The sequence below is a fragment of the Mustela putorius genome, unplaced genomic scaffold, assembly GCF_011764305.1.
Source record: "Mustela putorius furo isolate JIRA1106 unplaced genomic scaffold, ASM1176430v1.1 tig00000508_pilon_pilon_pilon, whole genome shotgun sequence".
Classification (NCBI taxonomy): domain Eukaryota; kingdom Metazoa; phylum Chordata; class Mammalia; order Carnivora; family Mustelidae; genus Mustela; species Mustela putorius.
The window spans coordinates 6,721,052-6,744,801 of record NW_025421402.1 but is presented as its reverse complement, the minus strand read 5'-3'; the positions used below and the strand labels follow the sequence as shown (position 1 = coordinate 6,744,801).

At 35.6% G+C, this 23,750-nt stretch overlaps 1 protein-coding gene across 1 annotated transcript in view; it reads left to right on the top strand.

The window, feature by feature from the left end:
- The window catches only part of LOC106006179 (complement factor H-related protein 4), a 48,913-nt gene that overhangs the window by 9,768 nt on the left and 15,395 nt on the right, over positions 1 to 23,750 (top strand). Inside the window, exon 2 of the mRNA XM_013058263.2 lies at positions 15,578 to 15,772. Coding sequence (XP_012913717.1) covers positions 15,578 to 15,772 — 195 coding nt within the window. The remainder of the gene's footprint in view (positions 1 to 15,577; positions 15,773 to 23,750) is intronic.

Genomic DNA, 23,750 nt, shown 5'->3' with positions numbered 1-23,750 from the left:
GCTCCCCTCCACAGTACCTGTGATCCATTTCTCCTCTAAATCCAGTCTCCGCACCTCCTACCTTCCATTATGTGGCCCCTTCTCTCCCAGTTTAGTTTATCAATAGTTGTGCAGTTTATCAATATGCAGATCGATTTTGTGGGTGTTCAGAATGATTTGATATTTCTCTAGGTGTGTGGAAAGGATGAGGAAAGACTAGGGTCTTCCTACCACCCTGCCATCTTAGCTCTTCCTGTCATCATTGTAGTAGCAAGGGTACTTATACCCAAATTAAACAGCAGGCAGTATTAAAAATATTAGCAGTTACACTCAGTAGGCATGAGCTTCCTATTAACATCCTGTGATCTCTTTATATGTCAGTCAATTTTTGCAAAATAAGAATCATACTCTATATGCAGATTATGTTACTTTAATACATTTATTGTGAGATATAAGAGGTAAGAGTGAATAAAATATGAGGTACTGTGTTACAAATATAAGAAATCACCCATGTCAACAAATAGAACTTTCCCAGTATCCCAGAAAATCCCAGTGGCTTTCTATTATGTCAATAGCCCTACATTTCCTCTAGAAGAAAATGTTATCTTAATATTTCTGATAATTACATTTTTGCTCTTCTTTAATATCTACACAGCCAATGGACACATCTCTAATATATATGTTATTCTAAAATTTTATATAGATGAAATCTTCCTATAATAATAATGTACCTATGTGTCTTTTTAGTTCATGTGATTATTAATTTATATCTTCATGTCATTTTATAGCATTGGTATGCTATTCCATTGCACAAATACATCATAATTTTTTATCCACTCAACTATTGATAGATACTGTAAAGTTGTTTCCATTTTTGGCTATTGAATAATCATATTCTATAAATATCACCACACATGAAGTCTGATTGGCATGTGTGTTAGTTTCTTATTGCCATATTCCTAGGACTAAAACTGCTAAGTAATAATCAACGCATATTTTCAACTTCACTACAAGTTGCTAAACTCTTTCCTTTTGTGCTGGTTCCCATTTTCCTTTGGACCAGCAGTTCCTAATGCTCCACATTATTTCCAAATAGTGGAATTTTTAGACTTTCCAAATTTTTGCCAATGTCTTCTTGCTTTGTTCATGGTTTATTATGATTTTCATTTTCATTTTCAGTTTGAGTACTTTTTCATCAGTTTACAGATCACTTGCATTTTCTCTTTGGAGAAATACTTGTTTAGATCCTTCACCATTATCCTTTTTTTCCCCCTAGGTTTTTTTGTCTGTTTGTTTGTTTTTGTTTTTGTTTTTGTTTTGTATTAATAGCAAGGTTGTTTCTCCTTGCATGTTTTGTGGAAGTGGCTGGGGAAATAAATCAGTTCTACAAAATAATGCTAGAGGGTTTTTTTTTTTTTTTTTACATATTTTTCTTATGGGACTGTTGAGGTTTGTTTTGTTTTGTTCTAAAGATTTTATTTTCTAAGTAATCTCTACATACAATGTAGGGCTCAAACTGACAACCCCGAGATCAAGAGTCACATGCTTTACAAACTGAACCAGCCAGACACCCCAGGACTCAAGGTTTTTGAAATCTCCTGGTAATAGCGATATCCTGTCTCCTGAATGATTACCGCTTCTATCCACTCAGGGGAAGGACTAAAATCTGTCCAGAGCCAGACCCCTTCCTCCACTACCTGAGGTCACAGTACAGGGCTTTTGTGGACAGGGCTCCCAGATGTATAGTTTAGGAATTCTGCTTTAGTATCATTCTACAAATTTTGATATATATCATATTTTCATTATTGTTTATTTCAAATTATTTTCTAATATATACTGGGATTTCTTCTTAACCCATGAGTGATTTAGAAGTGTTGTTCAGCTTCAAAACTTTGAGATTTTTCCAGTTATTTTCTGTTAACAATGTCTAGTGTCAAAGTGTGCACTTAGAAAGACTTTAATATTTTGAAATTTGTGGAGCCTTGCTTATAGACTATTTTGGTGAATATTCCAAATTGCATACTTAGAATAAATACATATCTGAACCTGTTGAAGGTTGCATTCTATCATGATATAAAAGGTCGATTTAGTTAATAATGTTCATATATTTGGGGTGCCTGGGTGGCTCTGTTGGTTAAGCGTCTCACTCTTGATTTCAGCTCAGGTCATGGTATCAGGGTCATAAGATCAAGTTCCACATCAGAGTCCATGCTGAGTGTGCAGCTTGCTTAAGATTCTCTCTCTCTCCCTCTCCCACTTCCCTCCCCACTCCATCCATTCTCTCTCTCTCTCTCAATAAAATAGTATTCATATATTCTATATCCTTATTTGTCTATCTGCTTGTCTATCAAATATTTGGAGAAGTGTATTTAAATCTCAATCTATGAGGATGGATTTGTTCACCTCTCTGACTCCCTTATATCTTGAAGACATATTATTAGGTTTATGTACAGTGGTATGCTGGCAAATATATAACAATCAACTATTCAGAAAAAGAGTCTTGATTTGTAGAATTTTCCAACACTCAACGTGTAAATACTCATGATAAGGTCAATTTCAAGTTATCAATGTGACATCACTGAATACTGCATTGGGAAGAGATGTTTTTCAATTATCTCCTATCAATTGGTATGAGCCAACTCCAGCAATCGTTCTAAACATTCATACACATTTAGAATTATTTCATCTTTCTGTTCAAGAAGTTCTTTTATTATTGTGAACTAGCCTTCTTTTATCTAGCAATACTTTCTGCCTTAAATTATTATTTGCCTGATATTAATATATTAACCCTATCTTCTTTGGCTAATATCTTCATAGCATATTAGTTTTCATCATTTACTTTCAACTTGTCATTCCCATTTTTTAAAGATTTATTCATGTATTTATTTATTTATTTATTTATTTGAGAAAGAGAGAGACAGAGCATGAGCAGGGGAGGAGGCAGAGAAAGCCCATATCCAAGGAGACTCCTGCTGAGCAGGGGGCCCAGCAGAGTGCTCCAACCCTAGGAGCCATGAGATTAGGTCCTGAGCCGAATCCAAGAGTCAGACACATAACCACCTAAGCCACGGGGTGGCTGGGTCCCATTTTATCAAAAGTAATCAGCACATACTTCAGTTTTATTTTGTTTTTGTCCAGTCAGTTCTTATACTTTAATTGGAGTGGAGAATCCATTTAATTTTATTGTAATTACTGATACAGTTAAGTTCTGGTCTAACATACTGCTATTTATTGTTTTCTGTCATCTCTTTGTTCTTCTATTCCTCCTTTACTGCCTTTTAAAAATATTAATCAAATATTCTTTACTACCTCACTGTATCATTTCTATTAGTTATATAGCTCTTAATGTTTTACAACAAACATGCTCAAATTATTACAGTCCACTCTTAATCAATACTTTCACTACATTCTAAACTATGTAAGCATTAAAACAGTTTAAGTTTATCTGTTGTCTCTTGACATTTTTATTATTATTTCTATGTGTTATACTCCTGAACTTTTTGCAAGCACTACAGGACATTGTTATCAATTTTAAGTCCATAGCGGCTTTTAAATTCTTTTAAAATATATATAGAACATTGCTTATTATTTTTCAGTACTCATTTTATTAATCCATATATTTATTTTCTTTAGTTCTGCTCATTCATTTCTTTCAGTTCTGCTCATATGATTCATATATTTATTTTCTTCAGTTCTGCTCATTTAATATTACCCTTTTTTGTTTATTTATGGGATCATATTCCTTCAGCCTAGTGAGCTTTAGTGGGTTTTTTTGTGGTGTCTGTCTGCTATTGTTAAATTCTCACTGCTTTTGGTTTGTTTGAGAATGTGTTTCTAATCTCCTTCATTTTGAAGTATGTTTTCTCTGGGCTCAGAGTTCTCTGATCCATTTATTTATCAACACTTTAGAAATGGCAGCACATTGACTTCATGCCTCAGTTGTTATTGTCACAAACATACTGTTATTTTTATTGTTTTCCTAAAAGAAATGTGTGTTCTTTTCTTAGCCTGCTTTTAAGATTTTGCCTTTATCATATGATTTCAGCAAAGCCTCTGTGTATCTTTTCTTTGTATTTATGCTTCTGTTTTTTTTTCTTAGCTTTTGAATCTGAGAGTTGATCTTTTTTTCAGCAATTTTTGAAATCTTTGAGGTATTCTTTCTTCAAATATTTCTGTCTTTTCTCTAGCGTTGGAATTTTAATTAGACATACATATCACTTGACTCTGCCTCATATATTGCTTATACTCTTTTGCTATTGCTGTTTTGTACACTTTTATCTCTCTGCATTCATTTTGGATATTTCTACATAAAGTCTCAGATTTAATACTTTTGGGTTCTGTTAAATCCAAATGGTTCTTAAGGCCATGCAATGCATGCCTACTTCAGATACTCATTTTGTATTTGTAGTATAAAACATGATTTTTTTTTTTTGCAGTGAACTATCAGATTTATTTTGGTTCCTTGAAAACACTAGATGGTAGGGGGAAAAAAGAAACATTCTACAGCTTATAGCAAAGCAAGAAACAATTAACAGATTGTGAGACCCCCTCCCAAAAGTTCCAGCACAGTAAAAAGAAGAAATTTTTAAATTGTCATAATTACTATAATATTTAGCTATAAAATGGTTGTGTCAATTAAGCAAAAGGTCAATAGGAGAAAGGTAATTCAATTGGAGAAAATATTTGGAACAAGCTCATAAAAATCTTTGCCTAAAACTTTTAGTATGAATCATACTCCTTTTTTTTAAATTTAATTTAATTTTTTTATTAAATTAATTTATTTATTTTCAGAAAAACAGTATTCATTATTTTTCACCACACCCAGTGCTCCATGCAATCTGTGCCCTCTATAATACCCAGCACCTGGTACCCCAACCTCCCACCCCCCCGCCACTTCAAACCCCTCACATTGTTTTTCAGAGTCCATAGTCTCTCATGATTCACCTCCTCTTTGGAAAACAGTGTGGAGATTCCTGAAGAAATTAAAAATAGAACTTCCCTATGACCCTGCAATTGCACTACCGGGTATTTACCCCAAAGATACAGATGTCGTGAAAAGAAGGGCCATCTGTACCCCAATGTTTAGAACAGCAATGGCCACAGTCGCCAAACTGTGGAAAGAACCAAGATGCCCTTCCACGGACGAATGGATAAGGAAAATCTGGTCCATATACACTATGGAGTATTATGCCTCCATCAGAAAGGATGAATACCCAACTTTTGTAGCAACATGGATGGGACTGGAGGAGATTATGCTGAGTGAAATAAGTCAAGCATAGAGAGTCAATTATCATATGGTTTCACTTATTTGTGGAGCATAACAAATATCAAGGAGGACAAGGGGTGTTAGAGAGGAGAAGGGAGTTGGGGTAAATTGGAAGGGGAGGGTCTCTTAGAAACAAGAAGGATCTTGTTTCAAATATGCAACTGTATCACCATCAAGACAGTTGCTATCTTTGAAAGTCACTCAGAGTGAGACTTAGGAGGAGAGGTCAAAACATCAGAAAAGCAGAATGAATCTCTCAGAGTGTTCTGGAATGGAGGAAGAGAGGCCAACCAGGTTCTTGATAAAAAACCAAGTAGGTCTCTATCTTGAGACTTTTGAAACCAGAAGTGGACCAACTCAAAATAGAAGTTCAACTCAGACCTATCTGAGCTCACTTCTTGGTTAGATGAAGAAAGAGAAAAAAAACTTGTCAATGGGTGGTTAATAAAATAAACATTATTATATTTATTTCATGTGAAATGTATGGTTTTGGATAAAAAATTAAAAAGACACATAAAGAAGCAAAAAAAAAATGTGATTAAAAAAGAAGCAACTCTTTTTGTAAGAGACTATAGAAACTTCCACTCCACTCTTAAGAAACTACTTAGGTTTCAGGAAAGCACCCTTATTCTGCAGGGTTTCAGAATTTTTCATGTTAGACATTCCTCCAAAATTTGTCTAGTTCTTTTCGTCATCACAGTCGCACATTCAGGCAAAGCCTGATCTTCAATCCATATCCAGCGTTGGCAAACACTATCAGGTAATTAATGGTTAAAAACAATATGTTTGCATAAAACAGGCCCTTTTCACTTAGGTTTAGTTCATTTAATCCTTTTTTTTCCAATAATACCCAGTTCCTTTCAACATGCACACACACACACAAATTTCCAAATTGCATTAGGAATGATAATCTGTTCCATCCTATTCCATCATATCTGGAATGTTTCCATTCAAGTTTGTATCATCTTGCCATGTTTTATTTTTCTAAGTATAATTTATCTAATGTAATGCATATCATATATCTCTTTAATTACTTATTTAATAACAAACTTTCCTAGTAGAGTGGAAATACTTGAGAACAAGTACCTTGTGTATTTTAAAATTTATTGGTTTTTCTTCAGAACTTAGAATATTTTCTGAAGAATACATGCAAATGCCCAATTGGTACTCAAAATCACTAATCATCAGACATATTCAAATGAAAATCAAAATGAACTATCACCTGTTAAAATGGCTTTTATCAAAAAGACAACAGATAATGAGTGTTGGTGGCAATATGGAGTAAAAGGCATACTTGGATAATTGGATGGGAATGTAATTTGTTATATGCATGTGGAAAGCAGTTTAGAAGTTCTCAGAAAGTTTATAGAACTACTGTAAGACACAGCAATCCCATTTCTGGTATATATCTGAAGGAAACGAAATCAGTATCTTGAAGAAATATGCACCCTCATGTTCATTATCGCTTTATTCACAATAGCCAATATATGGAAACGACACTTTTCTGTCCATTGATGGGTGAATGGATAGACATTATGTTAGACATGATAAGTCACAGACAGACAAATATTTCATGATTTATCTTGTATATAAAATTTAAAAAAAAGAAAAGGTCAAATTCATAGAAGCAGAGTAGGATGGTAATTATCAGTGGCTTGCAAATGAGGGGAATGAAGAGATGATGGTCCATGGCTTTAAGCCTTCGATTATAAGATGAATAATTCTGAAGATCTGAAGTACAACATGATGACTATAGTTGGTAATATATTGTATAGCTGAAATTTGCTAAGAGAGTAGTTCTTAAGCAATAAAAGTAATTATGAGCTGAATAATCAACTTTGAAAATCATTTCTAAAGGTATATGTGTACCAAATCATCTCATTGTACATTTTATATCAAGAATTTTGTCAGTTATACTTTATTAAGTAGGAAAGAAAACCATTAATAGATGTCCAATTTTAGTATATGTGGTGCTGAAGCAAGCACTTAATAGATGTACAAAAGATAAGAATCAAAGTGAATAAATATAAAATATAATCGAATTCCAAAGGAAGTCATCAAAACTGGAAGAGAATAAAAAAAAATCAACAAAAAGAAAACAATTACCCAAGTTTAATAGAGAATGTTCAACTATCAATAATTCCTTTAAATGTAAATGGAATAAACTTACATGTCAAAAGGAATATAGTACCTGAATGAGTAAAACAAACAAGTACTTGCTTTAGATTTAAAGACACAATAGGCTAAAAATGAAGGAATGGAAAAAGATACTTCATGTGAATGGCAACCAAAAAGTATTTGAGGGGCTATACCAAAGAGTATTGGAGGGGCTATACTTTTATCAGATAAAAAATTGGCTTTATGTCTAAAACTATTTCCCAAGACACAGAAGGTCTTATATAATAATAAAAGGATCAATTCAAGAGGAAGATGTAGCAATTCTCAACATATGTGGGTCCAACATTGGAACTCCTAAGTAAATATTGACATATCTAAAAAGGAGAAATTGATAGCAACACAATAACATTAGGAGACTTTAATACCCCATTTTGAATAATGGATAGAACACCCAGACAGAAATTCGAGAAAGCTCTAGATTTGAACAATGCAAACAAAATGGACATAATAGATATACATGGAATTTTCCAGGAACAGTGGAAGAGTACATTCTCCTCAACTGCACATGAAAGATTCTATACAGTATCTTTTCCAAACACAAAGGAGTAAAACTAGAAATCAGCAACAGCAAAAAGAATGGGAAAATTCACAAATACATGGAAAGAAAACAGCACACTCTCAAACAATAGGGCCATAGGAGAAAGTGCAAAAGAATTTTTTTAAATCTCTTGAGACAAATCAAAACAAAAACACAATGTAACAAAACTCAGAGATGCTGCAAAAACAGGGGAAAGAGGGAAATTTTTAGTGACAAATGCCCCATTAAAATAGGAGAAGGGGGTGGGATTATGGACATTGGGGAGGGTATGTGCTTCGGTGAGTGCTTTGAAGTGTGTAAACCTGGTGATTCACAGACCTGTACCCCTGGGGATAAAAATATATGTTTATAAAAAATAAAAAATTTAAAAAAAAATAGAAGATATTATATAAACAACCTAACTTTACACCTCAAGGAACTAGAGAAACAAACCAAGGCCAAAGTTAGAAGAGAAGCAATAATAAAGATTAGAGCAGAAATAAATCAAATAGAGAATAATAAAACACCCTATTCTACCATCTCCCTAAAAACTGTTTTTCTTCAAATTTATGCACATGTGTTTCTTTTCTTTTTTTTAATTTAAGGGGAAAAAATGAGTCAATATGAAGTCTATTCTTTTCTATTATAGATATATAATAGTAAAATTTCTCTTTCATTGCTACTTTCATTGCTATCAGCTCACAAAATATTATTTAAAATATTTGTCTTATCATTCATTTCAAGAAATATATATATATATATATATATTTATATATATATATATATATATAAAATTTAAAGAATTCCCTTTAGAGTTCTTAAAATGCTGGTCTAGTGGTGACTAAGTTCTTTAGATTTTGCTTGTCTTATAAACATTTTAATCTAAGTGTCAAGTTGTTTCTTTTCTTGCTGCCTTTGAGATTCTCTCCCTCTCTTTAACTTTGGACAGTTTAACTATATTGTGCATTGGTGTGGGTTTCTTTGAGTTCATCTTATTCGCAACTCTATAGGTTTCTTGGATCTGTGTGTCTCTTTCGTTCCCAAGTTAGGAAAATGTTCATTCCCTATTTCTTCAAATACGTTTTGTGCCCCTTTCTCTTCTCTTCTGAACTCCTATACTGTGAGTGTGGGTCTGCTAATGTTGTCCCATCAGTCCCCATCTTTTTTCTTTTGTACGGGGGTGAGTTCCACTTTTCTGTCTTTAAGTGTGCTAATACGTTCTTCTGTCTCCTTTAGTCTGCTATTGAAACTTTTCACTGTATTTTTTCAATATGATTATTGTATTCATCAGCTCTATGATTTCTGTTTGGTACTTTCTTATATCTTCTCTTGTAGAAATTCTCACTATGATTATCCATTTTTCTTCCAAGCTTAGTGAGCATCTTTATAACCATTACTTTGACTCTTTATCATATAAATCATTTATTTTCATTTTATTAAAGGCTTTTCCTGAGGTGTTATCTTGTTGTTTCACTTTGAATATATTCCTCTGTTTCTTCATTTCCTTGACTCTCTGTGTTGGTTTCTATCCATTAGATAAAAAAGGCACCTGTCCTAGTCTTGAAGGAATAGCCTCACTTAAGAGGTGACCATTACTATTTAACCCTGCCGTGGCTTTTGGTTCTCTCTCAATCCTTGTGATTGTCTAGTCACCCTACTATATTTTCAGTGGCTCCCAGTATTTCAGAGTGTGCCATGAGCCAACCAGTGCCCCAAAGGGGAAGAGCTCAGTCAGCAACTAAGTTTAGGCTGGTTAGAAGCCAGGTTCTCAGGCAGCAATTTTTAAAATATGTGAATGTACCTCTTTCAGGGGAAGACTGGAGATGGGCATTTCTGTCTGTTCCTTCTTAACTGAGCAAGGGAGTGCTAGCTATTTAAGAGCCGTTTCATTCTCTGCCACCATCTTTTTGAACTGATGAATACAAAACCTACAGACCACCATGGACATGCAGTCAAGGGCCAATTCCTGGGCAACAGTCACAAAAACCAGAGCACCAGATGCAAAAACTGGACACTAAATGCGTGTATGAGTTCCTTGCTAAGAGATTCCAGCACTCTGGAGTACACCAAAGAGAGAGGTGTGATGTCTTGCAGTCTCTGGAGAGGAGTATGGTTGGCCTTAGTTTATTTAGGACATACCTCTCAGGCCTCATTTATAAAGATTGTTCCCCATCCACTGGCCTCTATCCCCAGAGAATACCTAAGTAGGCCCCTAGCTGTGTGCCAAACTAGGAGCCTGCCCCTCAAGCCGAAACATCAGGAAAATCTAACAGACCTCTTTTGTAGGATGACTAAGATCATAGTTCAGTCTGTACCCACAGGGTATCCAAGGGATGGTAGCCAGCCATGAACTGTCTCCATTTTTTAGGATTCTGTGGGACCTATGAATTCAAGCCCCACTGGCCATCAGATCAGGTAATGTCCCTTGGGTGGTAGCCACAAAATCCAGTGCACCAGATGTAACAACTGGGGCACCAGATCCTTGTACGAACTTCCCTCTAGGAATTACCAGTACTCTGGAGTGCAGCAGGAGGAGGAGGACCTGAAGATAGTGCCTATCCACCAAGGTCTTTGCAGAGAATTATAGTTGCCCCTCAGCTGTTTAATGAGAAGTCTGCTCCTCAAGCCCTGGCAGTGGAGATTAGTCTAATAGGCCTTTTGCACAGAAAGACGGCTACTTCAGTCTGTGACTCTCTCCTGTGCCCTGGGGGTGGTATCTTCTTAAGAACTCTATTTGTTACAATATTACAGGACCCACTGGCCACCACAACCATGTGTTCAAAGGTGTCTACTGGGTGGCAGCTGTAAAAATCAGGGGAGGGTGTCTAAAATGGATACAAGCTCCTTTGCAGGAGATACCAGTGAGCTGGAATGAGGCAGAGGGAGAGCATGAAGAAGGTGACTGCTGGCCTCTGTCTTTGAAGAGAGTTTTAGTAAGCCCCCAGATTTTTATCAAATTAAATGCTTGCCCCTGAGTCCAGTGCTTTGAAATAGTCAAAAAAGTCTCTTTGACAGAAAGTCTGGGCCCTTTTCAGAGGACTTCCCTTATGTGGGGCCATGGGCTGGGTAATATCATGCATGTGGACCCTTTAAGAACTATTTCTCAGTTGGCTGTAGCCTGTGGTCTTATGGACACAAGCCCCATTGGTTTCCAAAGATATATGTTTTGGGGGCTTGTCTGTCAGGTGCCAGTCTTAAAACTGGGGTTCCAGATGTTCCCAGGCCTATTTAGTTACTCATTTCTGTTATCATTTAGCTTAATTGGTTTAGGAGAAACAGTACAAATTCACGAGTGGAGTTACTTGGCATAATGATTGTGAATCTGCTTTAGCACAGATTCATTCTTCAAAAACAATCCTATGTGCTCGGTTGAACCTAATAATATGATATTTAGTAGTGATAACTATAAGATCCTGGGCTTAGGTTAGAGGAATCAGCTGTACAAGTACAAACAGACGAGAAATTTTTTAAAATTAGTGAATATTTGGCATGTCTGGGGGACATGATAAGAATCTGACTTATCATTTCAGCTCAGGACTTGATCTCAGGGTCATGAATTCAAACCCCACACTGGGCCCCATGCTGGGTGTGGAGACTATTTAAAAAAATAACGAATGTTTTCATCAATTTTGAGATTAGTTTGAGTCAAAACTATGACAGAGCCACCAGTACTATGAGACCACAACCTGCACTGATAGAAGTCTAAAGTAGAATGAGGCTGTTCTAAGTCTTGCCAGTCTCAGTGCTGATCAGACTGTATGTGACATATTATATTTGCTTCAGAGATGATCTTGTTAGAGTATAAAAACATATTTAAGAGTGCCCAGATGAAAGAGGAAGATAGTAAAGGGGTTCAAGCCTGTCATAATAATAATACTTACTTATAATTTTATCCCCTTTGTATACCTTTTGAGAAGAAATCTCATCAAGAGTTTCCTTTAACTGATATCCTTTGAAACACCATAATCGGTAGATAACCATAGTTGTTCTGAAATCAGACACCAGGATTCAAATCTCTCCTTTACAATTTCACAGCTAATTTAATTGAATTCTCTAATTAAAGAATGTAAATCCAAAGTATGAAGCTTTCCCAGGGAAGAACTATTGTTAAATAACACACATCTTAATGTATCACAATGAAATTCATTCAAGGGTATAGAGAAAAATTACTAAGGAAAAAAATAAACCTTAGAAGGTTGCTTAAAAAGAATTAAGAGTAAATGAGCATCTTAATCTCAACACTGGAAGCTTAAAAAGAGGGCCAGGGAAATCTATCAATGAGAGCTGTGCACTATACATCAAAAATCTATACCTAGAGAAGGTATCCCTTACAAATCTTTATTAAAGGGGCACCTGGATCGCTCAGTTGTTTAACCCTCTGCCTTTGGCTCAGGTCATGATCCCTGGTTCCTGCTCAGCGGGGAGTCTGCTTGTCTTTCTGTCCATCCACCCTCCTTTGTGCTCACATTTTCTCTCTCAAATAAATAAAATCTTTTTTTTTAATTTTTAAATTTTTTATAAACATATAATATATTATTAGCCCCGGGGTAAGGTCTCTGAATCGCCAGGTTTACACACTTCACAGCACTCACCATATCACATACTGTCCCCAATGTCCATAACCCCACCACCCTCTCCCAACCCCCTCTCTATGGCCACTTTCAGTTTGTTTTGTGACATTGAGAGTTTCTTATGGTTTGTATCCCTTCTGATCCCATCTTGTTTCATTTATTCTTTTCCTATCCCCCTAACCCTCCACGCTGCATCTCCACTTCCTCATATCAGGGAGATCCAAATAAAAAAAATCATTTAAAAAAATCTTTATTAAAGAAAAACATTAGTATATGCAAGGATTCAAAGTGCATAATCCAATTAATAAGTCTGCAGAACCTACTGGAAAATTTCTCTAATCAAGCAAAAAAGAAAATGGATGTGAACTTAAACATACAAAGATGATAATGAATACGTGTGTGTGTGTGTGTGTTGGAAATTTTGCTCATGTGTTGCACAAGATTCCTTGCAATCAACTCATTTTATGGATAAAAAACTAATATTACTCTGGTGTTAAAAGTACTAGATTAAGTCTAAATCGTTCAACAAAAAGGGAAAATTTTTCTATAAAATATTATATATACATATCTTATAAACAACAGAACACTTGAACATATACATCAGAAATATTCAATAAATAAGAATAACTCAATAAAATATAATTATATTATACCTCAATTATAAAGGACATTTTAGTGTTTAAAAAGAATCAAACTATAGTGGCATCAAATATTCACTTTTATCCTAAAACATACATATTATGATATAAGAATATTTGAAAGTATCTCCTACATAAGGTATATATGACATATTACATAATTAGGACATTTTAAACACTTCACATACATGATATATACATTCTATGACGTATATGTCACATCATATATGGTATATATGTAATATACAGGTCAAATATACCCCATATAATATGATATGTTCTGTATGACATTTTAAAATACTTCATGTGTATGATATATGTTATATATGTTATGACATATGTATGACATATTTTAAAATATCTCATTCACCAATTAAGATTAGTAATAATCGAATGTTTGCCATAATCTTAATTAACTATTTAGATATTAAGAAATATTCTTGGGGTGCCTGGATGGCTCAGTGGGTTAATCCTCTGCCTTTGGCCCAGGTCATGATCTCAGGGTCCTGGGATGAAGCTCTGCATCAGGCTCTTTGCTCAGCGGGGAGCCTGCTTCTCTCTCTCTCTCTCTCTCTCTCTCTCTCCCTCTCTCCACCTACCTCTCTGCCTACTTGTGATATTTCTCTGTCAAAAAAATAAATTAAATCTCTAAAAAAAGGAAAGAAAGAACAATTCTTAGTTGATTTCTCTGATTAAATAAAGAGAAAAATTTGCCTCAATGACTAGTTTCAGGCATTATTTTTTTGTATAATGTGGCAAAAGGAAAATCTTTATCTTTCTCTATAGGTCTTATACAATTTACAATAAACAGAAAAATGAGTTAATGAATGTTAATCTACAAAAAAAAAAAAAATCCCACTATCTCCCTACATTGAGTTGGTTGAGAAGAATGGCAGGGCTCTGATTTCTGTTGAGAATAGAAAAGAAAGGAAAAGAAGATGCAGATGATCTGAGCAATAAAATCAGTACTATCATCTCTCAGCCAAGATGCTCATTTAATCAATCAGGGCTAGGATATACATACTCAGGAGAATTCAGTACAGGTCTGTACTGTCTTATTCCTCAAGAGTCTTCCCACAGGGGCACCTGGGTGGCTCAGTGGGTTAAAGCTTCTGCCTTCAGCTCAGGTCGAGATCCCAGGGTCCTGGGATTGAGACACATGTTGGACTCTCTGCTCAGTGGGAAGCCTGCTTCCTCCTCTCTCTGCCTGCTTGTGATCTCTCTCAAACATATAAAATCTTTAAAAAATATTTTTAAAAAAGAGTCCTTCTACAATTATATATTGTATCACCCACAAGATATAATTTTAACTTCATTAACAATAACTTCATCACATATCCCTGTCATCTGAATTTTGCAACTTTTCTTGTCCTAGAAATCCTGTTTCCATGAGTGAAATTATACTAATAAGAGGATATAATTCACCAATGAAACAATTCTTTTTTAATTTTTTATTTATTTTTATATTTACATGAAATTCATATATATATATATTTTTTAGTACATCATAAGTTTTTTTTATTAACATATAATGTATCATTTGCCGCAGGGGTACAGGTCTGTGAATTATCAGGCTTACACATTTCACAGCACTCACCATAGCACAAATCCTCCCCAGTGTCTATAACCCAGCTACTGTATCCCAACCCCCCACCTCCCAGCAGCCCTCAGTTTGTTTTGAGAGATTTTTTTTTAATTTAAACTTTATTTTTTCAGTGTTCCAAGTTTCATTGTTTATGCACCACACCCAGTGCTCCATGCAATACATGCCCTCCATCATACCCACCACCTGGTTCACCCAACCTCCCAACCCCCACCCCTCCAAAACCCTCAGTTTGTTTCTCAGAGTCCGCAGTCTCTCATGGTTCATATCCCCCTCCGATTTCTCCCAAACCCCTTCTCCTCTCCTACTCCCAATGTCCTCCATGTTATTCCTTGTGCTCCCCAAGTAAGTGAGACCATATGATAATTGACTCTCTCTGCTTGACTTATTTCATCAGCATGATCTCCTCCATTCCCAGCCATCTTGATACAAAAGTTGGGTATTCACCTTTTCTGATGGAGGCATAACATTCCATTGCATGTATGGACCATATCTTCTTTATCCATTCATCTGTGGAAGGGCATCTTGGCTCTTTCCACAGTCTGGCAACTGTGGCCATTGCTGCTATGAACATTGGGGTACAGATAGCCCTTCTTTTCACTACATCTCTATCTTTGGGGTAAATACCCAGTAGACAACAAGTGTTAGAATGTAGAGAAACGGGAACCATTTTACACTGTTGATGGGAATGCAAATTGGTGCAGCCACTTTGGAAAACAGCATGGAGATACCTTAAGAAATGAAACAATTAATTTCTAATTTGATTTTTTAATTAAGTTGAAACATTATTTATACGGTTCTTTTTTCTTTTCTTTGTATTGCCAGCGAAGAGCTGTGATGTTCCAGAAATAAAACATGGACAGTTACATATTAGATATATGTATAGATCAACCTTTCCAGCAGAGTTAGGGGCATATTTTTACTATACCTGTGACACCAATTTTGTGACTCCTTCAAACCATAGTCGGGGATACATTACTTGCACACAGAAAGGATGGGACCCAGCAGAACCATGCCAGAGTAAGTAAACCTTTTTCCAATTGTGTATCTGTAAATATTTCAAATAGTAGAGTACTTTCAAATAAGTGAGTACCATTAAGCCTTGTATGACAAAATAAGGCCAAAGGATGAGTTTTATGAGCAAAAAGGCTCATACACGTTTTTCTTTTTATAAGGAGCTCTTCATAAAAATCACTTTACAGATAAAGATAGAAGCTTTTCAAAAACACCAGTATCATTCATACGCATTTTAATTATAAAAAATGAAGATAAATAATATCAAATATTGATTTTATCTTTTTACACATTTGGTAGTAGCTTTAGTTTTTCTTGAGCTGCATGTTATTTTTGGATACTTAGATGTTATAGCTTAAATATTGTACAAATAGTATTCAACTTATTATTTTATATGTTTTTATGGGTTTTATGATTTTTAGGACAATGTATTTTCAATTATTTGAAAAACGGAGATTATCCAAGGTATGCAGAAAAATATTCCCAAGGTGAATCTGTGAGAGTTCAATGCAATTCTGGTTACAGTCTTCAAGATGAGCAGACTATAATAACATGTACAGAGAATGACTGGTTCCCTCCTCCTGAATGCATTCCTCTCATAAACCTCCCAGTATATTTATGGTTTTCTAACCCACAATTTATTAACTGTAGCAAAGTGTTTATATCAACTTTCTGATTTCTGCCAATGCATATACTCATCCTTATTTTTTCCAAGTATGTATGAATAGATATACAAATTTATTGATACATATATAGCAAAATAAATGTTTACTGATAGGTATTAGTCAAGAAAACAGTAAAAGAAAGACAAAGAAGAAACCTATAATAATAGAGTGACACCAGAAGTGGAGGGAAAAAGATGGCAGCGGAGTAGGAGGAACCTAAGCTTGCCTTGTCATGAATACACTGGGATAACCATCAGATCATCCTAAACTCCCCAGAAATCAGCCTGAAGACTGACAGAATAAATTTGACAACTAAAGGTCATGGAGAGATCACACTGAAGAAGTAAGATGTACAGAGACACAGTTTGAAAGTGTGGCCTCAGCGTGGCCACTGAGGTGGGGAGAAAGCCATGGTCAGAGAGGAAGGCAAGGGACAGATAAACACACAAGGGAGCACATGGGGAAATGAATCACTGTGGCAATTGTCTTAGAAAGTGAGAGAGCCCAAGTTTCATAATTCCTATAACCAGTGGGGTTTAAAGATTGGGATTTTAAAGGTCAGCGTGCTTGGCTCTTGGACAGTTCAACGGGCATTGGGACTTGGAGAAAAGGCAACCAAACAGCCTGAGAACATACAGCTGGAAAGAGCAATCTGAAGAGCACCCAGGGCACAGAGTGAGGAGTTTATTGCAGAAAGGCAGTTTCCCCAGAGATCCCTTAGGGAACAAAGGAACTGGCAGGTGCCTTCTCTACACCCCCGACCCTTCAGCATAAACACAGAGCCACCTGTGGGAACCAGTCCAGGCCAGTGTTCACTACCTAACTTGCTCACACCAAGTCCCACCTCCCTGTGTTCCAATGGAAACACACTTCCAGTCATACTTCCCTCAGTCCCTGAGCAGCCAGCCTCCTCCCCCAGAAGACCAACCCAAACTGCTTCCCCCACTACATCTCCCAACCTGGAATTTTGGGGATCCTTGATTCCAGGAATGGTCATAAGAGGTCTCAGTTCACAGACACATAGTTAAAACTCACCATAGGCCAGAGACCAAATACTGACCACCACAGGCAAAGAGGGCCTCTACACTTGACTGACCTGAAGGATAAAGCAGTCAAGACACAACAGTGGTGTGCATACAGCACATACTGGGAGAACTCCCTAATGTGCCAGGCCCTGGGACACAGGGGCCACAACATTGCAAGGCACTATAGAACCTCTTCTGCATAAGTCCATTACTCTCAAGAATAGGAGAAGAAGCTGACTTTCTGAACAAAGAAGCATGCACAGAAATTTAGACAAAATGAGAAAACAGAAGAATTTGCCCCAAGTGAAAGGACAATACAAGACCACAGCCAGAAATGTAAGTAAAATATATATTAACAATATGCCTGATAGATAATTTAAGGTGATGATTATAACGACACTCACTGGACTTGTGAAAAAAATCGAAGACCTGAATGAGACCTTTAACACAGAGATAAAGAATAACATATCAGAGATCAAGGGCTCAATAAACAAAATGAGAAACACACTTGGAATTAACAGTATGCTGGTAGAAGTAGAGGAAAGAATTAACGACCTAGAAGACAGAGTAACAGAAAGTAAGCACAACAAAAGAGAGAAAAAATAATTACGCAAAATGAGAAAAGACAAAGGGAACTCAATGACCCCATCAAATACAACAACATTCACATTATAGGAAGCTCAGAAGAAACATAAAGGGAAAGTGGGGCAGAAAATATATTTGAAGAAATAATAGCAGAAAACGTTCCTAATCGCGGGGAAGAAGCAGATATCCAGACCCAGGAGGCATAGATAACTCCCCAAAATCAACAAAAGCAGAACCATACCAAGATATCATAATTACATTGGCAAAACATAGTGATATATACACAATTTTTAAAGCAGCAAGACAGAAACAAACAAACAAAAAGACAGTAACATATAAGGAAAAAGCCATAAGGCTACCAGGGGATTTTCAGCACAATTTTCTAAATCAGAAGAGAGTGGCATGATAAATTCAAAGTGCTGAATGCGAAAAACCTGCAGCCAAGAATATTCTATCCAGAAGGTCTATAAATGAGAATAGAAGGAAAAACAAAGAGTTTCCCAGACAATCAAAAATTAATGGATTTCATGACCACTAAACCAGCCCTGCAAGAGATATTAAAGGGGACACTGAGTGAGAAGAGACCAAAAGTGACAGTACAAATGCACCAAACATAAAGCACTAAAAACGTATATTTATGTAAAAAAAAGCAATCAAGGGATTCACAGACTACAAGGGTATAAAATATGACTCCATATACCTGGGAAAAAGAAGAGTAAGAATGGGTTCAAACTTAAATGACCACCAACTTAATATGAATTGCTACATGCAGAAGATGTTATATACAAACCCAATGGTAACTGCAAATCATAAACCACTAATAAATATACAAATAATAAAGGGAAAGAAACCCAATATGTCACTAAAGAAAACCAGCAAACCATAAAGGAGAGAAAGACAAAAAGGGATCAGAGAAAATCTTCAAAAACAATCACAAAACAGGTAATAAAGTGCTAATAAATACATATCTATCAAGAATGACTTGAATGAAAATGTACTAAATGTTCTAATCAAAAGAAATAAGTTGTCAGAATATATAAAACAAGACCCATCTATATGCTGCCTACAAAATTCATTTTGGAACAAAAGTCACCTGAAGACTGAATGTGAGGAGATGGAGAATATTTATCATGCAGATGAGTGTCAAAGGAGACCGGGGTTATAAATGCTTATTTTGGACAAATATATGTTGAAACAAAGACTGTAACAAAACACAAGGAAGGACAACATAATATAATAAAGGTTATGGTCCAACAAGAAGATGTAACAATGGTAAATATTTATGGAAGCACCATGGGAGCTCCCAAATTTAAAAACAAAAACAAAACAAAACAGCAACACAACAAAAAAAAAGCTTTTAATAACAAACATAAAAGAACTAACGAATAATAATACAATAATAATAGGAACTTTAACATTGCACTTACATCACTGGACAGATCATATAAATAGAAAATCAACAAGGAAACAATGGCATTGAATGACACACTGTTTATACAGTCAGAATATTCTATCAAAAAAATAAGAATACACACTCTTTTAAAGTGCACATAGAATAAAGCACATATTAAGCCACAAAACAAGCTTCAACAGATTAAAAAATATCAAAGCCATACCATGCATCTTTTCAGAACACAATACAATAAAACTAGAAATTAACACCAAGAAAAAAATCCAAAAGACCACAAATACATGAAGGTAAAGTACCGGCTGCTAAACAATGAATGGGTCCAGAGGAAATAAAAGAAGAAATGTGAACATTCATGGAAATAAATGAAAATAAAAACACAACAGTTCAAAAACTATGTGATTCAGCAAAATCAGTCCCAAGGGGGAAGTTTATAGCCATAGAGCCTAGCTCAAAAAGCAAGAAAAGTGTCAACTAAACAACCTAAGCTTATACCTAAAGGAGTTGGAAAAACAACAAGAAACAAAACCTAAAACCAGGAGAAGGAAGGAAATAATAAAGATTAGAGCAGAAATAAAGATACAGAAACTAGAAAACAATAGAACAGATAAATGAAACCAGGAACTCTTCCTTGGAAAAAATTAATAGATTTGATAAAACCCTAGTCAGTTTTATCAAAAAGGAAAAGGATCCAAAAAAGTAAAATCACAAATAAGAGAGGAGAAATAACAGCCAACACCACAAAAACACAAAGAATTATAAGAGAATATTCTGAAAACTGCATGCCAACAAATTGGACAACCTAGAAGAAATGGATAAATTCTTACACATAAACCTACCAAAACAGAAACAGGAAGAAACAGAAAAATTGAACTGACCAATTACCAGGAAAAAAAATGAGTCAGTAATCAAAAAACCCAATAAATAAAAATCCAAGATCAGATGGCTTCACAGATGAACTCTACCAAATATTTTTTTAAGATTTATTTATTTTGGGTGGGGTGGGAGGGAAGCAGGGGAAGAAAGAAGGGCAGAGAGAGAATCCAAGCAGACACCCTTCTGAGTACAGAGACTGACATAGGGCTTCAGCTCATGACTCTGAGATCACAACTTGAGCAGAAATCAATAGTCAGACCCTTACCTGACTGAGCCTCCTAGGCACCCCTCTACCAATCATTTAAGGGAGAATTAATACCTATTCTTCTCAAACTATTCAAAAAAAAAAAAAAAGAAAAGAAAAAGGAAGGAAGGTTTCTGAATCCATTTTATGAGGCCAGCACTACCCTGGTAACAAAACCAGGTAAAGATTCCACAAAAAAAGAGTACCGCTGGTCAAAATTTCTGATGACACAACAGACAGAAAAATGACACATAGACACAAAAATCCATAACAAGATACTAACTGAATCCAACATACATTAAAAAAAAAAAATACTCACCACAATCAAGTGGAATTTATTCCTGGGTTTCAAGGGTGAATCAATATTCAAAGATCAACCAACATGATACAGCATATCAGTAAAAGAAAGGCAAGGACTATATGATCACTTCAACAGATGCTGAAAAAAGATTTGACAAAGTACAACTTCGATTCATGATGAAAGTCTTCAACAAATTAAGGTTAGATGGAACATACTTCAACATAATGAGGGCCACATATGAAAAAAATCTAACGTTACCCATAATGGGGAAAAATTGAGTCCTTTCCCCTTAAGGTCAGGAACAAAACAAGGATGTCACACCACTTTTCTTCAACATAGTACTGGAAGTCCCAGCCACAGCAATCAGAAAACAAAAAGAAATCAAATACATCCAAATCAGTAAAGAAAAAGTAGAATTGTCACTATTTGCTGATGACATGGTATTCTACATAGAAATCCAAAAGACTCCATCAAAATCTGCTATAACTGATCAATGAATTCAGTAAGTTTTAAGTTACAAAATCAAAGTACAGAAATCTATTGCCTTTCTATACAGCAGTAATGAAGCAGCAGAAAGAAAAAATAAGAAAACTGTCTCATTTATAATTGCACCAAAGATAATAAAATACCCAAGAGTAAGACTAAACACAGAGGTAAAGGATCTGCCCTCTGACAACTATAAAATACTGATGAAAGAAATGGACGATGACACAAAGAAATGGAAAGGCACTCCTTGCTCATGGATTGGGAGAGCAAATATTGTTAAAATGTCTACACCACTCAAACTAATCTACACATGCAACAAAATCCCTATCAAAATACCAACAGCATTATTCACAGAACTAGAACGAACAATCCTAAAATTTCTGTGGAGCCACAAAAGACCCTGAATAGCCAAAGCAAGGTTGAAAAAGAAACAGGAGGCATCACAATTCCAGACTTCAAGTTATATTACAAAGCTGTGGTGATCAAGACAATATGATACTGGCACAAAAATAGACACATAGATCAATAGAACAGAATGGAAAACCCAGAAACAAACCCACAATTATATGGTCAGATAATCTATGACAAAGATGGAAACAAAATCCAATAGGAAAAAGTCCCTTCAGCCAAAAGTGTTGCAAAAACTGGACAGCAACATGCAAAAGTGTTGCAAAAACTGGACAGCAACATGCAAAAGAATGAAACTGGACCACATTCTTTAACCCACTGAGCCACCCAGGTGCCCCTGGACCACATTCTTATGTCATATTTAAAAATAAATTCAAAATGGATGAAGTACCTAAATGTGAGACCTGAAATAATAAAAATCCTAGAGGAGAGCACAAGCAGGAACTTCTCTGACATCAGCCACAGCAAGTTTCTAGACAGATCCCTGAGACAAAGGAAACAAAAGTAAAAAAAGAAGGTAGGGGTGGGGGAAGATCCTATTGGGACTACATCAAAATAAAAAAGCTTCTGCACAGCAAAGGAAACAACTAACAATACTAAAGGGCAACTTATGGAATGGGAGAAGATATTTGCAAAAACATGCCTGGTAAGGGGTTAGTATCCAAAATATAGAAAGAACTCATAAAACTCAACATCAAAAATCAAATAATCCAAATTAAAAATGGGCAGAAAACATGAACAGACCTTCTCCAGAGAGACACAGATGGCCAACAGACCTATGAAAAAATACTCATCATCACTTATCATCAGGGAAATACAAATCAAAACTACAATGCAATATCACCTCACACCTATCAGAATGACTAAAAGCAACAACACAGGAAACAATAGGTATTGACAAGGATGTGGAGAAAGGAGAACCCACTTGCACTGTTGGTGGGAATGCAAACTGGTGCAACTACTCTGGAAAACAGTATGGAGTTTCCTCAAAAAGTTAAAAGTAGAATTTCCATATGACCCAGCAATTACACTCCCCAGTATATACTCAAAGAAGAAAAACACTTACTCAAAGGGATCCATGCACCCCCTACATTTATAGGGGTGCATGGATCATTATAGAAGCATTATATAGAATAGCCAAGATATGGAAGCAGCCTAGTGTCTATTGATTGATGAATGGAAAAAGAAGAGATGATATAAAACAGAATATTACTCAGCCATAAAAGAAGAATGGCGTCTTATCATTTGTAACAACATGGATGAATCTAAAGAGTATAATGCCAAGCGAAATAAGTCATAGAAAGACAAATACCATATGATCTCACTCATATGTGGAATTTAAGAAACGAAACATATGAGCAAAGGGGGGAAAGTGAGAGAGAGATACAAACCCAAAACAGAACAAAACAAAACAAAAAAAAAGAAAAAAATGACTCTAAACAACAATGTGATAGTTACTAGAGGGGAGAGAGGTGGCAGGGGCAGGGGGATGGCTGAAATAGTGGATGGGGATAAGAATTGCACTTGTCATGATGAGCACTGGGTGTTGTATGGAATTGTGGAATCACTATATCATACTCCTGAAACTAATATAACACTGTATGTTAACCAAGTGGTATTAAAATAAAAACTTAAAAATTAAAAAAATAAAATAAAATCTTAAAAAAGTAAAATAATAAAATAAAAAATAAGAACTTGAACACACACATTCACATATTTAATCTAGAAAAAAATAGAGTGACATCAGCAACATGGCAGAATACAAGTTTTTATTCTTCCTGGCAAAGAACACCAATTTTAACAATAACCCACAGACAAGAGCTTCTTTCTGGGAATCTGGGAATCTAACAGAAGATTCAGCACACTGTTAGAGCAAGAAGATCCAACAGTGGGTGCTTTGAAGGGGGTGAGAGGAACAGTTTTAATGACCTGAGTCACTCCTCCCCCAAAGTGGCATGGTTCAGTGCCAGGAGAGACCCACTCAGC